The sequence below is a fragment of the Cygnus olor genome, chromosome 3 (assembly GCF_009769625.2).
Source record: "Cygnus olor isolate bCygOlo1 chromosome 3, bCygOlo1.pri.v2, whole genome shotgun sequence".
NCBI classification, from domain to species: Eukaryota; Metazoa; Chordata; class Aves; order Anseriformes; family Anatidae; genus Cygnus; species Cygnus olor.
Genome location: NC_049171.1, coordinates 22,181,298 through 22,202,394, shown reverse-complemented (window position 1 = coordinate 22,202,394; position 21,097 = coordinate 22,181,298). Strand labels below are relative to the sequence as shown.

Genomic DNA, 21,097 nt, shown 5'->3' with positions numbered 1-21,097 from the left:
AATACAGTATTTAGAAAAAATATATAAATATAATTCATTCTATATAAAAGGCTAGCTACTGAGTAAACTCTTGAAATTCATACATCTCTTGAGGGCAGTTGGCAAGCTTGTAGGAGGGATTAATAAGCACAGAAAGGACCTGCAAACTTCAGAGCCTTAGGTCATTTTTGGAGAGAGGTCGGGGCTGAGAGGAAGTTACCCATTGGCATATTTTTTCAAAAACATTCATCAAAATATTACAGTGCTTGCTTTTTCTTCCTCGAAGAACTTGCTACTGTGCTCGAAGGGCAGGATACTATAGACGTCAGAGAAGTATCTTCTGTCCTTCAGTAACCACTTGTGGCCAGACTCTTATGCCACAGCAACAGGGTGGCTTGTCATCTTTTTACTGAAGACAAATTCCTCACTTTAACTATGGGATAAGAACATTTGTACAACTAGCTACCACTGGATAACTGCCATACCACACCAAGAAAAATTTTCTGCATGTCCATACACATTCATGCTTTAAACTTCTAGAATTGTTTATGCATTCATGCATAAAACTCCGAAATAGGACAAACACAAGTAATTCATGTTGCAAGGCAAGAGATTGTCTTATCACCTGATGGATTCTCAGTTTCCAAAGGAAGAGGTTATGTTTCTGTCCATGTTACAGAATTCTTCATGCACCAAATGCTTTGTATTCTGTAGCCTGCTGTAATTGACATACGTATTTTAACAAAAAAATGAAATCTGTAAATGTGTAACAGCTGTCACTTACTTGGCTTAGAGTTAATGATGACATTTTCAGCAGAGTGCTGGGGTGGAAACCTGCAGTTCTCTCCTTGGCCCTCACTGCTGCCATACTCTATGACTTCCACTTGTCCCAGTGGTACGCTCCATTTTAATAAATACCTCTGGCCAGTTGTCACAGTGCCACTGCTTTCATAGGATGAGCTGGAAGATACACACAAATTATTGCTGTGACATGTCAACATGTTTTATGGCATTCTATTTATTAATTCAGAAAATCTGCTGCTTAGCAGACTGAGTACTGTGCAAAACTTTAAAGAAATACATGCATCAGGATGACTTTGTGACCGACCTTTGCTGCGAGTACAAAGATAGCTACGCAGGTGCAGATAATCCTGTTTACAGACAGCATAGGACTGCCCCACAACAGACCCTACATTTCTATCATTGCAGCTTTTCAGTATGTAAAGGGGACTTATAAAAAAGATGGAGAGCAACTCTTTGCTTAATCAGATAATGACGAAACAAGGGGGAATGGTTTTAAACTGAAAGGGGAAATTTAGATTAGAGGTTAGGAGGAATTTCTTCACTCAGATGGTGGTTCACTGGAACAGGTTGCCCAGAGAGGTTGTGGATGCCCCATCCCTGGAGGCCTTCAAGGCCAGGTTGGATGAGGCCCTGGGCAACCTGATCTAGTGGGTGGTGTCCCTGCCCATGGAAAGGGGGTTGGAACTAGATGATCTTTGAGGTCCCTTCCAACCCAAGCCATTCTGTGATTCTATGATCTTTTAAAATCAATGCGCATCTTGCCATCCTAATAGAAGTCCTTAGGATGATACTATGGCTCCACTTTTTCCTAATTCTTTTTGCTTGTACCATCTTTTAGGACAGTACTTGAAACAGTGCTAAAAAGCAGTAACTGCTACATTCAGGAAAGCCTGGATGACGGGAACTTCAAATGACTACCAGGAGGAGGAAGGTCAATGCAACCTCTCAAATGCTGACAAGCCAACATTTCTGCAAAGTCCAAAGCCCAGGATGTTCTTTACAGCAGACCTTTTGCAATTGCTGTGGTTTCTAAGAGGAATCTACGTGTGAGCTGCTGCTCACGGAAGTGTATATCACAACAGGCATTTCAGAGGAAACAGCACGCTGAGGAAGCTTACTTGAAATAGAAATGGTATTCACTGGCTCCTTTTCCTTTGTTTCTTTCATTCTGTTATTCACACATTCAAGCATATGTAACAAACATCTACTATCAAGCACAGAAGAGATATTAAAGGAAACAGGAATGTTTCCTTCACAGAAAGCACGGCTGAAGTAAGCAAAATAAGCGCTTTGGAGAAATCAGCCCTGAGTGTTTAGTGAGAACAGTATCTGGACACCAACGTTCAGCTAGTCAGATAATTATTCACCACACAGTCATACTTCTGTTTCAAAGGAGGGACAAGAATGAACAGAAAAAACAAAAGCACCACAACTTAAGGAAATATTTATGAACTCTAGATCTAGTTAAAAAGAAAGAAAACACACAGCTGTTCAGTCGCTAGGGACAGCATCCACCCTGTCCATCTCCTGCTACTTAAAAGTTAGGTCTCCAGTTTGAGCCGGTCATCTAGGCTACATGTGAAGAAGGACCTTCTGAGGGTCATGGACTTGCAGAATTGTGTCTTTTGTCAGCTACAGAATACTGTTCTGAAACCAATGGCTCCCAGGCTCCTGGGATGTCTGACTATTTCGGTAAAGATTGACAAAAGGTGATTAAGAAAATTGAGCTGACACGTGCTGTTCTGCTACCTGTACATGTAAATTCTCTGAAGTTTACACCTCCAGGGATCAATAGGTAGGCGTGCACAAAGCTGAGTTTGAAAACCACCCCTGTAACAGAAGCCTAGCTTAGATTAGATGCCTAACTTCTACACAGCTAAAACAAAAACAAATACAGTTCATTTGGACCCAAAATTCTGAACTGGATACTGGTGTGATCTATGAAATTTAGCATATTATTTCCTTCAGTCCCTAACTATATTTTGCATGACAAAGGTAATTTCTCCTGCACTGAAAAAACAGTTAATGTCAAGAACAACAGTGCTGTTAGTGATAACTGGAGCTGTTGACTTAACAAGGAACCCAGAGACTTGGCAAAATCATGAACTTTTCACATGGAAAATGAAAACAGAGTGCACATTGCCACTTCAGGGCCAACTACAAAAAATCCAAGACAATGATGTCATGGAAAAAGATAAAATAAGTGGTCAAAAGCTACTAAGGAACTGAATAAATTGTAAAGGAAAAGAATTGTGATTCCTGGGATAACTGGATATAAGCTTTTGCCGTGTAATAACTGCTCTTCAGAAAACGTACTTCTTGCTCACTAACGTGAGACCAAGCATTCACACTACTGCAGAAATATGTACTGCATTCAGACTTCATCAACGAACTAAGATATCAACTTATATTACGCTTAAGAAAAGCTGTTCTTGGAAGATTTTAACAGTCTACATTTTCTCCGTCAGAATGTACCAACACACAACGCAATTCATGATACAAGCAACATTGGAATGTGAGTGTGACCTTGGCATACACAGTGCTATAGTAACAGTAATAGCTACAGCCAACTAAAACAGAAGGCATGTTAAAAAAAATGCTTTCTTCAAAGCACCTCAACTTTAATCCTTCAATGTTTGGTCTCAGAGATAAAAACCCTTCCTCAGCTGGAATTTCATTAGTGAGTTCCTTTTTTTTTTTCTTCTAGCTACATGCATTAGCTTTGGTTTTGTTTTAACTTCCAAATCGTGTCAAGTTACAGATGTGTGACAGCACGAATTTAAGGAAGAAGGGAAAAAAAATCCTACAGTGGTATATCTGCACTCCACTCCACCCTAATGCACACTGATAATTCTACAGCACAGCACATTTCTAACTGCAATTTCCAACTGATATATATATAGAGAGAGATATAGATATATATATATGCACACACACATATATACGCTCACACACAAATTTATTCTGGAACTTCAAAATATCAGCAGGCAATTTAGAGGAGTGTATAAAAGCCAGCCGTCCATTCATTATGACAACTGATAGAGATCATTAGACACAGTAAAAACAAAACAACAAAAAAACTCTTTTCACCGTCATTTTTTCCAGCTTAAACTTGAATGATAATTTAAAAAATATTAATCAAGTCTTACCGTATATTCACTGTTGCACACATCAGCACATCATTTAACATGAAAAGTCGCCGTTCTTTGGTTTTGATAATTTCTCCTTTGTCGTTGTAAACTGTTTCAACCATATCATCAGTCCGTACAAGGTATCTGTTTCCACTGCTAAGTAGCTAGAGTTTAAAAACAATCATCACCATCTATTATATATTGTACATCTAACATCCAGAACAACAACAAAAATGCAATATTGCCATGTGACTACAAATGCACACAAGTGAATTTGCCAAATGAATTAAGTGTCTTTACTGATTTGTTTTTCATTTCCCGCAGCAGTAACATATAACCCCAGGATATGTCCTGCAGGGGTTTGCATTCTTCATATGGAACATGTAATTGCTCTGAAAGTCTTCCATACTGATAAAGGTCCTCTAATGAAAAAAAAAAAAAAGTCATAGCTTCCACAGTTTCCATTACTTCCTTCCTTCACCTCTTCTTTCATAGTCCATTTAAACGTTACACCTGGTTCCAGTCGTCCCAAAGGGGCAAGTCAGAGTGGGTGGAAGAATGCTTTTAGCTTCTCTGTCTACATCGGCTTACAAAACCAGCAAAGGAGTGCAGCTGGCATATTTCCACAGACTGCCAAGAACATGACATGTACGAAAGGTGCAGGACATGTAAACTGTTCCTGCAATTTTCCTTCAAGTGCTGAGACTCAGCCTTACGTGCAAGCATGAACCAATTCCTTACAGGTCAAATACATCTCCATAGTGGCAGAGAAAAAATGGTCCACAATGCACCCATTTCCTATCTATCAATTTCCTTCACCACCTGTTTCACCCTGCCTGACATTGTATAATGGCATTGTCTAAATCTGTATAAGCAAATATTAAGTCACAAGTTGCACAAGGCGCTAAATGATTTGAAGTGACTATGCAGCTAGATCTCAAATCTCCTGGTACAGAACGTAAGACTTTACAGTCACTATCAACTGATAAAAGGAAATCTGGACCACCTCCTAAAAGGCACATTCTGTGTCTTTAACTCCTTCAGTCATTTGTAGATAATCATTAGTAGCTAATTCGAAAAGCAGGAGTATGAGAACTAGAAAAGAAAGTAAATTACCTGAACCCGTTCTTTAATGCACTTAGAATGGAAATATTATGCCAGGATGACAATAAATTCAGTATTCCTTTTTTCATAAATAGCTTAGCAGAAGTATGTTCTGGTTGACTACTTTCAGTCCTTAAAACTACCAGGGTTTTTATGAATCACAAACAAAAGCACTCCTTGCACTCCTTTAGCATGCCGCCATTACTCCATGCCAGAATAAGTACAATCATCTATAACTTCATGAAAGCAATAACTGAAGCATTGGGAAAAACAGAAGCATTTATGATGCAAATAAGCATACATATATCTACAGTACAGATAGTTACTAACAAACTCAAACAAAGAAAATTGTTACTTCCCCCTCACTGAATGTTTTCTGCAGTTCTTCAAAAATGTTTCTATTATATGATCTAAATATATGAATGAAACAGACTGGGGTGTTCTTCAAAACAAGAAAGATATTGGACACATCCAATAGCACGCTCCCAACCACTCTGCAGTTGGAAGCACTGCTGTGTAAGAAACTGGTTCCTTCCTTTACATAGGACTAATTCCTTGGTTCTAGGATAAACTCAGAGTTGAATTTTCTCATGCAGAAGATCTGCATGAAAACTTGCTACAGAAAAAGAAAACAATGTTATTTTCTACACTGCCACAAAATACCAGCACTGCCACTGCTATTTCAGCATTTTACCCACCCCAGCACACAGTGGTTTAAACCAGTGAACCCATTCTGTCTTGAAGGTAACTCACATCTCACACCTACCACTAGAACAACCCCATGGTGTCAAGCACTACAGAAAAACCCGCAGGTGTCTCTTCAGAGTCCATTCTCAATATTGTTCAAGACCCAGAAACTGATAATATACCAACTCTTCCATCACACATTTCTACTTCCTAACCTTATTCAGATAACGTTCGTTCATTGCTTTTGCTATTTGTTTTATTTCACAGCGTTGATCTGCGTCCCTTTTCCTTTCATTTAACTTCTCTGCCAGTGTTTCAAGTTCTGTAAGAGCCATCTGTAGAGGTAATCTGTCAGGATGTCCCTTATTAGTGTTCTTCAACATATCCTGTAGGGAAATGATAAATGAAAACAAAAGTCAGAATTAACTCCAAACTCAAGTTCAGAAGACTACAGGATGTGCTGTGGACTTGTGTGCAGAAGTTACTGCTACATTCCATACCTGAATACTACTAAAGAATAAGACCAATGAACATCTAATGAATATTCAGACAGTGCATCACTTATTTTCCTGAATATCTTAATAGTTATTAAGAAAGAAAAGATATTGAATGGGGTCACATACAGCTTACTTATAGGAAGAAAGTACAGAAAAGAAACATGAAAATAAATGTAAAACCTCCAAATGTAACAAAAAAAGATTAGCGGAAGTTGCACACAATAGAAAACGATTTGAAAAGCAATATTATAATATGTAGGTGTCTAAACAATCATTTAAACTTAAACTTCTCTGATACTTCCTATTATAATAATTTTCAATTATCTTTATTACTGTTATTATTCCTCACTAATACACTGACAGCAAGATCATACTAAAGTAGGAGACCATACTTACTCTATGGAGGCTGCTAAAAACTCTTCCCTTTTGTAGGCACACATTGGAACAATTTGAATGACATTTTTGCTCCTTCCCCACAGCACTTAAAAATCACCACGTATTCGCTATGGCTTCCTGCCACAATAAACTCCATCTCTTGTGCTGTCTCAAAAGCTCTTACCACAGCTACCTACCCACAAGCTCCCACCACAAAAAACAAAACACAAAAAACCTCCAAACCTTATCCTGCATTAATTCCTGGACGTTAATCCTGAAACCTGCCCTGTGTCACACCTGCAAAACACAGCTAACTTCTAGCGCTCTCTGGGATAGACTTGACATGGTCTGGAAGGAGTTCTAAACACTGAAAATTGGTCTGGAGCAGGTCTACACAGGGGAACTGTGAATTACAGTGAATTGCCTGCCCATGCAATCAGAGATCAGTATGTAATGATGCACTGCAATTTTTTTCCTTGATATGTCCCCTGGATCCAGTGGTCGCTGCCACTGCAGCATGGTCTTCCAGCAGAAGACAGCTACCCAGCAATCCCACAAACAAGCCATGTGAGAATGCAGCAAGAACACTTATTGGGTGAATCTGTTTGGTAAATATTCTTTACCTGCAATAGCAGAATGAACTGTGGAAAGCGCTGGATAGGTTTCATCATTAAACCATACAGCGTAATCCGATCGGGGCTTGACTCCTGGCACTGCTGCAATGCAAGAAAGTCACACAGTTTACTCCCATAAGTGTATTTCCATCAGTTACAGAACGAAAAGATCTCTTGTGAATATTCTGTATCGTTTACATTCATTATAACAGTGGTACTGCAAAGATTCCTTCTTTTCATTCAGAAGTAGTAAATTTTTTTAGAATCACTACTAAGATGATGGTACATCACCAAACTGAAATGTCCTCCTTAAATAACTGCAGCTGGGATGAAGCCTCACCAGCAATGTGGTACCTACGTATACAGTGATAAACCACATTTGTGTTTTTGTTTACATAAGCAGTGCAATGAAACGTCTGCTTAACTTCAAGTACAACAAGATGAACATAGTTGTTCCAGTTCTTAAATCTGTAAATCCAAGTGATTTGTCAATTTATACTCTGCAATTTACTATTGCTGATCTGTATCTTGGGCCTAAGAGACCATAAATGTGTAAAAACCAATGTGTTTTTAAGAGGAAATCTGAAGAAAACATCGTTATCTCAGTATTGTGGAAAGAAAAAGAGACTTTCATTTTCTTTGTTAGAAGAAACTAGGGAAAAGATCATTGATTTATGCTTGGAAAGAAAAATATCAGAATCCATTACTTTGGTTTTCAGGAGTGGGGGATAAGAACAGACAAATTTCATTTGCACATGCAGAAGCCCCGTTTGTCTAATATATTTCAACTTTTTGAATATTTTGATCAGAATCACAGAAGATTCAAAAAAAGAAGTATAGAAGAAACACTCCATATTAAAAACCAAGCAAACAATATAAAACTTGTGTAGTGCTTACATTTCCACAAACACTTTTTTGCCCAACCACTGGTAGAGAAAATTCTTGCACGAAGTCTGTTAGTTGCAGTTGGACAAAAGAGAAAAAAAAAAGAAGGTACATAAATTCACTCTGTCCTAAGAGGTCAACTGCGACTCCCTACGTGGGAGCAGCACCAGAGCTGGTACTGACAAGGATTGACAAGAGTGTAAACAATGCCACTGCTGGAACAATGGGCTTTTACCTGTGTGAGAAGTAACCTTATAGAGCTTCATCTTGGTGGTGCCTAAGGCTTCCGGAATATAATCCTGTGTACTGCTGCTGCCATACCTCCAAAATGCTTTGAATTAATTTTAAGATCTGAAGATAGATTAGGAATCAGCTCCCCCCGCCACCCCCTTCCCAATCCTCTAGGCAAGCTAAGAGCTTCACTGTTTATTTTGCCGAGGGCACCCAACTTCAGCGTTTGATGGACCACTGTGGCAGACCTGGCAGAGTGACAGCTCTGAGAGGCACAACTCAATCCAAGACTCTCAGGAAAATGGGACAAACTGAGCTTCCAGGCTCTTAGCAGCTTAAAAGCTTTGCAATAAATTTTGCATACCCTCTGTAGGGCATCACCCCTAAGGCTTCCCAGCAGTTCCACTGCATGTGCCAGGCTCACGATGCACATTATCACATTCATCAGGGCAGTAAACATTCTGCACAAAAAATGACAATTTTATCCCCAAATTGTAAATATATATATATATATATATATATATATATAAAATAATAGGAAATTCTTGTGGAATGGAAGTATAGCTATATGACTCTGCACAACAGAATAAAGAGGTTAGAAATAAAATAAATCCCCAATACGAGGACTCAGATGGTGAACTATTATTTGAAGCTCACGTGATAAGAAAGAATCCCAATGTTTTGCCAAGTACAGTGATGCAAACACCAATAAACTGATCTGAACAACACTTTCAAACACATTCAGGATCTAAAATCAAGTTATTCTCAAAGGAGTGAAAGTGAATTCTCTGTAGACTTCGTATGCCTAAGCCACAAAATCAAAGTCCATAAAAAGTCACACAATATACAGTGTTATAGTCTAATTTCCCCCTTGTAATTTATACAGTCTCGTTCATATCACATGTCCAGCTGTTTTAAGCTTGAGTGAACTCACCTTTAAGAAATCCAGAAAGGCAGGTTTGGTGGCACATGTTTTCTTAAGAATCCCCACTGCTGTACTGAAGTTGTTCACATATTCACTGTACGCATCTAATACCATAGATTTGGAAAACTAAAAACATAAAAAGGTAGACCATAACTATAAGCACAAAGGATGCCTGACAGTATTATTTACAGCCCTGACTCACTTTGTTAGGAGCTAAAGGCTTTTGCTTGGCCTAGTGCTGGACCTACAGAAATACTGATGATACCCAAAGTAACTTTTCTGTAAAACGCAGGTTGGAGATCTGGAGATGTAGCAGCTATAAATTATAAAATGTAGATTTACAGAAATAGCTTCACCTTGGCTACAATCCTAGGGCAAAGCCTGGGGACTCTGGGTAATCAAGAGGCCTCCACTGAGATTCAAAGCAGCTGGAGGAATCCCATGACCACCTCACAGTGGTAATGCACTGTTGCCTATCTTCCAGATTCAATGAACAAGTCAAGTCCCAAAGCCTACACACCCCATCTTTAGCTTGATATTTAGCAAGAAAGCAGGTTTTGTAGCCTGCAAACAGCCATATGAAGGGCAAGATCACTGCACATTGCCTCCTAAGTAAAGACTCTGCAGAGCTCGTCTATTAAGTACGCCCCAACTTGCTTCAGTCAAAGCAAGACACATCTGGTTTAAAGAAAGAATCTTTAGTAAATATTGCATTTTTACTGAAATGGGGTCAAAGCACTCAAAACTGCACATCCCTGCTCTCTTTCAGCTGAAATGAAAGGGCGGGAGTTTCCAGCAGTTGGGTAGCAACAAAGCAAAACACTGAAACCAGCAGGTAGGCAGCTTTTTCCATCCACACACCTGCTGTGGGAATAACGTCTTTCTATCAACCGTGGCAACTTTTTGTTTCCTCTAATTCAAGCCAGTGGCTAGTTCAGTTCTTCACTGCATGAACGTTCACTAAGGGATTTACAAATACTCTTTGTGGGTGCTCCAGGCTGAGTTCAAACTCAGGAATTCAGGACATCAAGTACTGTGTTTGTTTGTTTTTTCTATTCCCAATAAATATGCAAAGTCCCACATACATAAAACTACCTGCTTTTTAAGAGAAATTGAGCTTTAATCTCATCTTAATTACGGTGAGTTTTTGAATCTATCTCATCTGAAAAAGAAACTGCTTACTTAAGTATCTCAAAGCTTGATCAAGGCCTGAAAATTTTGGCCACAATGCTTTCTCATCTGCTAACCAAGCTGAAGACACCTGTTGGTGTCAGCTTCCTTACCAGGGTGGTACATACATACTCAGACAGTTGCTGCAGGCATTGGAGAACATGGGAATAAAATGGTCAAGTTCAACAGAAAGATACGGAGACTGAATAACAATTCTAAAATAAAAATAGATTATCTGTTCCGATGCATTTGCTTACTGAAGCAACAAAGACATCGCCAATCATTTCAACAGAATCCCATTCAGATACACGACTCGCCAGTGCTATTTGAAACATTGAATGGCACTGAAGAATTTCCTTAATACGGTAAAAGACCATTTTGAGTTTTCTTTCACTCAGTAATTTTGGTTCCATTTCTGACAGGGGCTTCTCATATTGCTGTGGAAAAAAAAGATACATAAATATATTAAAATCACCTTAAATGGGGTCTTGTATACATAGAAAAAAAACAAACAAATTACATAACAGCACATACGCACAAAATCTCTCTGAACATTTGGCATAAAGCATCTGTAGCAGAACCTGTGAGTCACACTACAGATTCTTTAAGAATTTGATTAATTTTCGAATTTCCAAGCAATAGAAAGCAAAAGTCATTGCAGTACCTCCAAAATTCTTTTCAGAGCATCCACATAATTCTTCTCACTATCAACTACAGAGCCCAAAATATATCTTCTCACAACCTGTTGAAGAAAAAGTTTTCCTTGAAACTGATCAGGTAACACGTTCATCATAATTGGGAATGCTCATGGTAAAAATCTCACATTGATAAAAAGCAAGAAACACAAAGCAATTTAAATACTGGCACTGCCATAAAATAAACACTGTACCTCTTCAAGAGTCATTAAAAATAATTTTAGGGTAATAGTAAGTTTAAGACAACAACAGTTACTATAAGCCTATATAATCTTTGCTGATTGTTCCAATTTCAAGCTCTAATTTTGAAACATCTTTTATTTTTTGATATATCAATTTATTCATTATGAGAAATTATCTTAGTTGGGATTTTTTTTTTTTTTTTTTGGGGGGGGGGCGGATATTAATATGCCTACGTGAAAATCTTATCTATATTTATACCAATCAACAGAATTGAAAGTTTCAGGAAATACTATCATATTTCGTGTTTACAAACTCCAGGCTATTCATCATATATCCTTCTTCACTCCCTAATTCTGTTATTTAGCTGAAACATACTGTATACATGTGCAGGTAACATGAGAGGAAGGACAAAGAAATTGATCTCATTTAAAAGTAAACTTCCAACTGCTGTGGATTATATTTCTTGCTATTTTTAAGGATTTGTCTTCACCCAAATCCACCTCCTAATCCAACTTTTAAAAGGGGTGTTCTGCTTGAGGGAGAAGACGGTAGGAAGGCAGGAACACGCCACTTCCCCAGAAGTACAAGGAAAGGCAAAACTGCTTCTTTTACTACTTTAAGCTAGCCTAAAAGACCATGAAATTCACATCTCAGACTTGCTTCTCTTGAAACTCCTCTGCTTCTGTACCCCATGGCCTCCTGCTTTCTTCTCCACAGCTGCCTTTAATTCTTCACACTTGTATTTCATATTATTAAATTATGTGTAGGTCATGTAAGGATTTTCTTTCAAGTTCTGGCATTTCAAAGGAAGACTTCAAAATTATCTGAGGCCTTGCTTAAAGACATAAATGGTAAAATTCGTTGTGTCTAATTTGTGCTTAGACTAGATTTAAGTTTTTTATTGGGTGTAACGTATTGGCTGCTCTAATAAAAGATACTATCGCTACTCTTAGTCACAGTTCACCCTTTTGAAAAGAATAAATATCTTTGAATTATGTTTTTTTCAGGCTGTACAATACAGAAAATAAATGTTTAACAGCGCCTATTGTTCATCATGATATATATAACTTACAGTAGGCTTGCACTGAAGTCTTACATTTATATTAGCATTTTTGCTAGTAAAAATAGCATATAAACATAAACAACTTAAAATATGAATTCGAGTCACAGTCTTAAAATGACACAAAAGCTAACGTGATTGAGACCCGAAGCAGGACATAGTATTTAAACAGGAGCTTGCTTTTAAACAATAGCTACCATGCCACCTACTGTTTAAAGCAAGAACATCCACAAAGGCAACTCACTGCAGAGTAATTCAGGTTGGAAGGGGCTTCCCAGTCCAACTGGGACCCCCAGGGCTGCTGTGTAGCCTCCTGTCCCCTGCCTGTGCTGTGTGTGGCACAGGGATACTCTGCCCAAAAGCCAGGACTTGTGTTTGCCTTTGTTGAACCACTGCAGCTTGCTGTCAGCCCAGCTCCTCGGCCCATCACGGTCACCCAGAAGAGCAGCCCTACCTTCCAGCATTGTACATGCTGCCTGCATCAGTTTGGTTTCTCCTGCAGACATGCTGATGGGAGCACTGCAGCTGGTACCCAGACCGCTGATAAAGACATTAAGCAGCACTGGCCCTGCATCACCTCCTGAGGGAGGGACACCACTAACACCGGCCACTTCCTGGACTTTGCACCACTGATTACACCCCTCTGAGCAGGGTGTTTCAACCTGCTTTCCACTCAATTTATAGTCTGCCTATACGAATTATATTACACATACAGCTACAAGGATACTTCTGGAGATTGTGCTGAAGGCACTGCTAAAGCAAAAGTGGAATGACACCCTCCTTTTTCCCCATCCACAAGCTAGCCATCCCAAAGGCACCACGGCTGGTCAGGCACAAATGGACTTCCTGAAGCCTGTTCCCAATCATCCTTCTGTCCCTCACAAACTCAGAAATAGCTACTAGGAGGATTTGCTCCGTAACCTCCCAGGGACGATGATAAGGCCAGCCAGACCCTAGTTTCCCAGGCCCTCCTTCTTGAGGATGAGTGTGATAACTAAATTTTTTGAGTCACTGTGATCTTACATGATCAAGGCCATACCTTCAGAACCACTAAACATATATCACCCAGTTTCGCGGACAGGTACACGTCCATCCAGCCAAAGTACACCTTAACTGTATCTTCTACAACTTCCTCGCGAAGGGGAGTGGAGAGGCAGGTGACCTATTCTCTGTAAACACCAGTGACAGGACCCGCGGGAATGGTGTGAAGCTGAGGCAGGGGAAGTTTAGGCTGGACATCAGGAAGAGGTTCTTCACCGAGAGGGTGGTCACACACTGGAACAGACCCCCCAGTGACGTAGTCACTGCACCAAGCCTGTCTGAATTTAAGAAGAGACTGGACTGTGCACAGTCACGTGGTCTAAACTTTTGGGCAGACCTGTGCGGTGCCAGGAGTTGGACTTGATGATCCTTATGGGTCCCTTCCAACTCGGGATATTCTATGATTCTTCCACTGCAGGTAATGCTTCACCCTAACACAAGCTGCCTCTAGGCTTGGGGGCTTCAAAGGCCTGAAGAAAAACCTTACCAGTAAGAGCTGAGGCAAAGGTGGCACTGACTTCCTCAGTCTTCTCAGTATGCTTTGTCACTAGGGTCCCCTGTCCCATCAGGCAGAAGACCCATATTTATATCAGCCTTCCTTTCGCTGTCAGTGTACATATAAGGAACCTTTCTTGCTGTCCTTCACATCTCTCAAGCTCCAGATGAGCTTTGGCTTTCCTAACACCGTCCCTGCTCAGCTGGGCTGCTCTTCATGGGTAGATACACAATATATATCATGATCTACACAGCAGTTAACAGCTTACTCCAAACTAAGAGCTCTCTATCTTTCCTGAAGAAAATACAACCATTTTTAATTACCTACAAAAAAAACCAGTGAAACACTCAAAACCGTATTTGGAAAGAAAGAAAATACAGCTTTCAGTGATGCTGGGATGTTACAGTAATATAATACATTTGGTAGTTGTATCGTTACAAGATCTAGCACTACATTGTGCTAAACACATTAGAAAAACGGAACTCACCAAGCAAAACAAATGCCTGTACCACTCTTCAACTGCTCCTTAACTTATTTTTCAAGAATACCCTTAGCCTTGCCACTCATTTTTTTAAGGTACTGACCAACTCATGACTTCACACCACAAGATACTAAAAATTCTCACACAGTTATTAAACTGTCACAACAATACAGTAACACGAACCCACAGGATTTATTTTCAGCCAAAAATTCAAACCTATGCTGATTTCAGTGTCTTCTGACGTGGTTTCCACAGTGACCATAGAAAATGAGGTGGTGAACAGCAAACTATACTGTTCTGTAGACTTGACTTTATTGTGGACAAGTTTTTTAGATCAGGAGAAATCTTAAGATGCAGAGAGCACGCAGAATGTTCTCTGCATTTAAAAGAGAACTCCTAGAGCACCAGCAATGTGTTCTGACTCAGCAAAAATGCTTAAACTCTTATTTTTTATTCCAAACCATCACATTCAGCTTTAACTGTTTAGGCAGTAAAATGAAGTAATTACTGTAGTTCCTAATTTTATAATGCAAAACATTTTGTACCTCTGGCTGAATTCTGGATTGATACAATTCACACACACTCACCAATTTTCAAAAAACTACTTATTCAGGTCTGAATTTAATCTCCCTTTAGTTTATATTATATTATGTGCCAGAATGTTTGAAGAGGAAGGCACCTGAGAGCCACTGGTGCAAAGAAGGGGGAGCAAAAAAAGAGGTAAAAGACCAGGTTTTGAAAAGCCTATTACCTGCTGCTGCGATAATCCTTCGGGCATAGGGGTCATGATTGCTTCTGCATGCATACAGTCCACATCAATAAATAAATTTAGCTCTTCTTCTTCCAGACATGACGATCTATGATCTACAAATAGTTGAATAACCAAAACGTCAGCTTTTACAACATAGAGATTGAAAGACAAAGATACTTTTACCTAAGAATAGTATTTACAACGTAGCCTTATTTTCACTTACTGTACAAATGTAATTTTCTCAGCATTTCTGTATTACCTGTGAAATCACAAAAATACCAGCACTGATAGGCGCTCTAATACAGAGCATATTTCAAAAGCTATCTCAAAGTCCTAAAATCCACACAGCAGGAGATCCTATGCATCTTTTGCATGATTTCTCCTTCCTCTTTACAGCTAGGAGCACAGAGCTGTCCGGATTGCAGGACATGACAACTAGGGTTAAAGCTCTGCAACTCCAGGGCCTGCAGTTTTAAAACAAATAACCTTTGGGATGAAATTAAACACAGACATAACATGACTCAGTGTCAGAAAATTCATACAACTTTCTATTAACTGAACTAAAAACAGTAGCCAAACATATCAAAATATTGGCCTTCAAAAGAAATGAGAATAAGGAATTCTCCATTGGTCCCTATGGACTTCTCAATGCCACTAATTTCATTTGAAAAGCACCACCAAAGTGCAGTGATAGGTGGCAGTACACAGCCAGCAAAACAGCCAGACACCAGCAGAGGAGAGAGAAGGAACTGTGTGAGAAACTGTGGCTTAGAACACAAAGAGAATTAAGGGAAGCAGTTTTGTTGGCTAGAGGAATTAATGAGATTAATCAACAAATTTGTCACATGCTCCCTGCTGATTTGGTAAGTGGCTAGAGGATTAAATCTTCCACAGATATCCTGCATCTGCTACCTAACCTCTAGAAACGTTAAGGAGGAGTACTGGGTCCATTGTAACACTAACGAAGATGATTTTCTCCCGTGTAACAGCAAGAGGGTGAGGATACATTTTTGATCATTAAAGCTTCTGCAAATAATCTTCTATTTTATGGCTGTGACTCATCTAAATTTAGAACCAGTTATTAGAGGCCATAATGAGATGTGCACTAGTCCTTACAGATAGGATGCAGCTTTATGTTAGCTCACTTGCTAAAAACATCTTGTTCCAGTCTTGCGGTTTTGGCTTCTTAAAACTGTAGTTTTAAAAGCTCTGAAGTTACAACCGTTTAATTAGCTGGGCAGAAACTTGAGCAGAAAAACAGACTACCTCTCAGACTTATCCTGGAGAATAAATTTGTGTACAGTCACTACCACATGCAAAAAGTAGCTGTGGACTGTGGCTACTGAGGGTCATGACACAGGACTGATGTCTGTTTTAAATTAGAAGAACATAAATACTTCTAGCTTTCTTCTTTTAGAGCCTCTTCTGTTGTGACAGTTCCCAACTCAAAACTCAGCTTTTGCTAGAAATCAGCAAACTGATAAAGCAGAAGACTCTTTCCCTGCTTCCACTCTCAGGCACAGAGTTTTTGTTATCCTTTTTGGTCGTTATAGACATTGTAAATAGTCAGCTATCACTCCACTGAAATCCAGGTCATAACAGCAGAATTTCTTACTAACAGACACTCAGCAGTTATTAGATGTAGGGAAGTGGACAGGCTTAGTACCTTAACATGATTTCTATAATCCCCATATACCAGTATCCACCTAGCATCTATGACACTGTTATTTTTTAAGTGGACCCTTCTGTGTTGTCCTCAGGTTCCTTAGGTCACTGGGGCCTGCACCCCAAACATAAAACTACTCAAGATGCATGACCGTACTGTGATCTGAACTGAATGTTACACTATTGCTGACAGAGCTGATTTGGCAACCTGACCTAGTGGGTGGCATCCCTGCTCATGGCAGGGGGGTTGGAACTAGGTGATCTTCAAGGTCCCTTCCAACCCAAACCATTCTGTGATTCTACGATTTGATGCAGCCAGTACTCAGCTCCTAGTATAAGAAACTGCTAGGCCATTTGTTTCCTTTGTCAGAAATGACTAGAAAAAAACAACATTAGCACAGTATAACCGACACATACATACCTTGGGAAATAAAAGACTTAGTTCTAATGAAAGAACGACCCTTTTTCACAGCTGCTTTTGTTTTTTCAAGTCCATCTTTGGTACCTTCTCTAGCAGCTCTCATGAGCTTTTGCATCTGTAAGATAAAAAATACAGTCTACACGTTCAGCGAATAATAGCAACTGACTTGAGCATAACATGCAGAATGCTTTTGATCCAAATATCTTTTAAAAGAATGCTGTCAAGTGGTTTAGGCTATAAATACAGCCCAAAGTCAAAGAAATAGCTATAGTAAGTACACAAATCCATCAAACCACAGATCTCAGCATCTGTACTTCCTAATCAAATCAAACCTTGAGAAAGGGTCTCACTTTCTGACAACCTCATACGCACACCCAAAATAACAGGAATGCTTTAAGAACCCTTCTGCTTCAAACATCTGAACTTAAAATAGTCTCAAAAGCTTGACTTTACAATATATAACGAATAAACACTAAAAACTTATCATTAATGGTAAGGGTTCTTATTCATCTTCTACTAACTCTGCCAAAGTATTTCTGACCTAAAAATTCGGTTCTGTATTAACTATATTCTTGAATAAACACTGTGTTTTGCAGAAAATGTTACAACTAATAATTTCAGTAATTGAAGAAATCAGTAAGTTGATCTAATTAAATATATTTTGTAGTACAATACTACAGCAAAAAAGTTTAATGAAAAAAAGTGGTGCTGCTTTGCTAGGAAATGTTCATTAAAAACTGCTTTGTACCCTTCCTTTCCTAAATGCTGCCAAGGCAAAAAAGAAATATATATATATATATATAAACCCACTACTGCCAGAACCGTGCTGACATCATCAGCTGCACTAGAATACAAACAAAGCTGTCTTGCTGCACTCAGGCAGTTTTTTTCTGTCTGAGCTCAAGTTTTTAGCAAAAAAACAGCCTTTTCATGCTGGCTCCATTCAGAATGGCCAGCAGCGAGATTCTCTGTCCTACAATTTGATCCGACATGGACAGAGTGCCAGGGTCATGCTCGCCCTGTGGAGCTCACTGGGGTTTCACAAAGGCACCAGGGCTCACTCCTCACTCAGACTCTGGGATAAGGGCAGGCCAATGCCCTACCTGATCTTCTGAAACTGTTACAATTGACAAATAAACATGAGAAAAAGTCCTTGACAAAGCACTTTTAAGACAAACTACATAGCAATCCAGCACATTTAGAACTATTTTAAACAAATTATTGTCCACTTTTTCAAGCTATTATTAAAAGCCAATATTGTCTGTGATGGAAAAGCAATCATTTAAAAATAGCTAATTACAAAAATTAACTACACTACCTTCAGCTCATGTTTTTGCTTTAGTTGCTGAATCTCTACTGCTCCCACAGTGTTTGCCATCAAATCTTTCATCTTTTTTTCATAATGCTCCTTTAAACGCGTTAGGTCATGAGAAAGCTACAGTGCATAAAAAGACACAATCTTTTCAAAAAGCCTGTAGTGCAAATGTTATGCTAAAGTACTCAAATACATCATGCATGTTGCCCAGTCTGCCTCCTGACACACAGATAACTGAGAAAACGTTCGTTCAGGGAAGCTCCAGCCCGACGAGTGGACCGTTACTGCTGCAGATTGCTGGACTTACCAAAAGTCGGCCAGGCACCTTTGCGCTGTGCTGGCAACTATGTAAAGAGAGGGACAAAGTCACTTAGTCTAAGCTAACTGCATATTATTTATACCGTGCACATCTCTTGCAAACCATTTGGAAACGACACATCAGCTTCAAGCTCATCATTCAGAGGAGCACCCCTTGCCAGTACATTTCTGGCTCTCTCAAAACAGCAAATCAGAGGAATTCTCAAGGGCTGAAGGAGCTGCAGAAGTTGGTGACACCTGAGAAATTGGAGATCTACTGTACTAGCAAGTTGGGTAAGGAGAAAATAAGAAGGGAGGATGCACAGGCTTGTAGTTCCCACATGCGTGGGAGTTGGGAAGCATGCATCTTTGCTTCGTCACAGCCTCATTGAATGACTGAAGGCATAAGCACCTTGTACATGAGCACAAGCACTTGCAAGGTAAGGAAGTTCTCACGGAGAAATACCCTGGAGTACTAATTAATCCTCACTAAACATTTTGAGAAAGCAAGATAAAAGCAGCAAAAATTCAATCAGAAAAAAATAAATGTTTTGTGTGCCTTATAACAGAAAAGAAGCCTAATGGAAAAACCCTCAGCTTGATGTCAACAGAATTATCTGGCAAACAATCAAAGCATCAGGAAAGAGAAGGCCGGCTGAGCTGAAAACAAAGGGGCAGGTCCAGCATTTAGCTCTGCTAGGCTGGGTCAGGATGCAATTACCTCCAACAAGATGATTCTGGCATTACAGCAGTGTAATTAAGAACAGCATCTAGTTCACAGCTGAGAAATATTTGATAGTACAAACATTTTCTATTCTTAAAAAATAAAATTTAAGATAACAATTCAAAACTTATAATAAAAGTGACTTTGAGGGAAGTCATACCACCACTTACAATTAAAATCATGCCTCCAACCTTCCCATGCTTTTCAACCAACAGAAAAAAATAATAAGACAAGTCCCTCACAGGCTCTAAAAGACTTTACAAGGAGACATGCTGGGAAAACACTGCTAACATCCATCACAAGACCTGAGGAGAAGTGAGAGTTAGTCAAAGGAATGGATACAGGTAACAGGTATAAAGGGGAGTGGTTTCTGCCTATACTGAAATGCTGATGCAAGGGCTTGGTTGTTTATCTTAACAATCCTAACGTTTCAGTCTTTCCTCATCCTCCTCCAAACCCCTTCTCTAGCTTCCTGACTTCTCCAGCTCCCAGTAAACCCATACAGGTGTGGGTGGTCTCTCCAACTTCTCCATCCACCAGCAAATTTATTCCTAGGCTCCTCACCCCTATCCTCAGAAGAACAAAGCAACAGCCATGCTAAGACTTACAAGCTCAAGTGCAAAGTAATTCTCAGTCTCTTCCAAAGGTATTCAAAAACCAAACTCAGTTTTCTTCAGGCTAGTCCAACACCTCCCCAGAAAGAAACTGCTGCAATAGTTTAAACTTGTTCTTTCTAGTCAGGTCAAAAAACAAAACCAAAAAAAAAAAAAAAACCCACACTGAAACACACAACATCAGCACTCAGCTTACAAAGTGCTGATTTGAGTGGGATCAAGTTTTCCAGCTAATTGCTCACTCCCTGATTTCCAAAGGGCACGCAGCAAGGATGGAGGTCAGGGGAAAGCAGGTAAGGGGTACTGAAGGGAGACAAAGACAGTGAGGCTTTTGTTTTCATTAAGATAAGAAGCCTGCAAAATCAAAATAAGGGTGCCATGGAAGAACAAGTGCTGAGCAAGTTCCCTAATGTTCTTGTACATTTTCTTTTTGAAAGTGCAAGTGTACGTGGGGCCGCAGTCCCTGGAAGAACGGTGTAAAATGAGGTGGTAGTAGTTTAAATCAGGATAAAAAATATGCAGAGCCAAAAGCAGAAGGCAGCTAAAGAAAGCGAGCACACCTACGTTAATGAGAAAACAAGCAGAATGGGCAGGTTCAGTCCCCAGCCTTTGGTTTTTCCTCTTCCTACTGCTGTGCTACCCCAGCCATGGCAGCCTCCCTACACCCTACTGCCACTGGAGCATTTTGCATGCTGACTATACTCAATTACAAAGTAGCTTATAGCATCTCTTACTGCTTAGCACATGCCCAGGAAGCCCTGAGGCTTTTGCAGTGATTCCAGGCACCAGACCCCGTCCCCCTTCTCAAACAAGCTGTGCCCAGTCTCTGCACCGTGCCTGCATCCTCCAAGCCCTCAGAGCAGGGAAATGGCAGCGGGACGGCTGCCCCAGCTCCCACACAAGACTTTCTTCTCACAGAAAGGGCATGAGGGCAAAAGGAGGGTAGCTGAAG

General features: G+C 39.7%; 1 protein-coding gene across 12 annotated transcripts in view; it reads right to left on the bottom strand.

The window, feature by feature from the left end:
• The window catches only part of ARHGEF10 (Rho guanine nucleotide exchange factor 10), a 120,934-nt gene that overhangs the window by 59,294 nt on the left and 40,543 nt on the right, over window positions 1–21,097 (bottom strand). For 7 of the 12 annotated variants that reach the window (XM_040550760.1, XM_040550759.1, XM_040550762.1 and 4 more), the window contains 10 exons: window positions 18,514–18,630; window positions 17,196–17,310; window positions 15,110–15,222; window positions 11,067–11,144; window positions 10,660–10,839; window positions 9,242–9,358; window positions 7,201–7,293; window positions 5,921–6,091; window positions 3,933–4,078; window positions 764–939 (listed from right to left, as the gene is read on the bottom strand). In XM_040550760.1, coding sequence (XP_040406694.1) covers window positions 764–939; window positions 3,933–4,078; window positions 5,921–6,091; window positions 7,201–7,293; window positions 9,242–9,358; window positions 10,660–10,839; window positions 11,067–11,144; window positions 15,110–15,222; window positions 17,196–17,310; window positions 18,514–18,630 — 1,306 coding nt within the window. The remainder of the gene's footprint in view (window positions 1–763; window positions 940–3,932; window positions 4,079–5,920; window positions 6,092–7,200; window positions 7,294–9,241; window positions 9,359–10,659; window positions 10,840–11,066; window positions 11,145–15,109; window positions 15,223–17,195; window positions 17,311–18,513; window positions 18,631–21,097) is intronic. The other 5 variants (XM_040550766.1, XM_040550764.1, XM_040550768.1 and 2 more) reach the window with 3 other exon arrangements.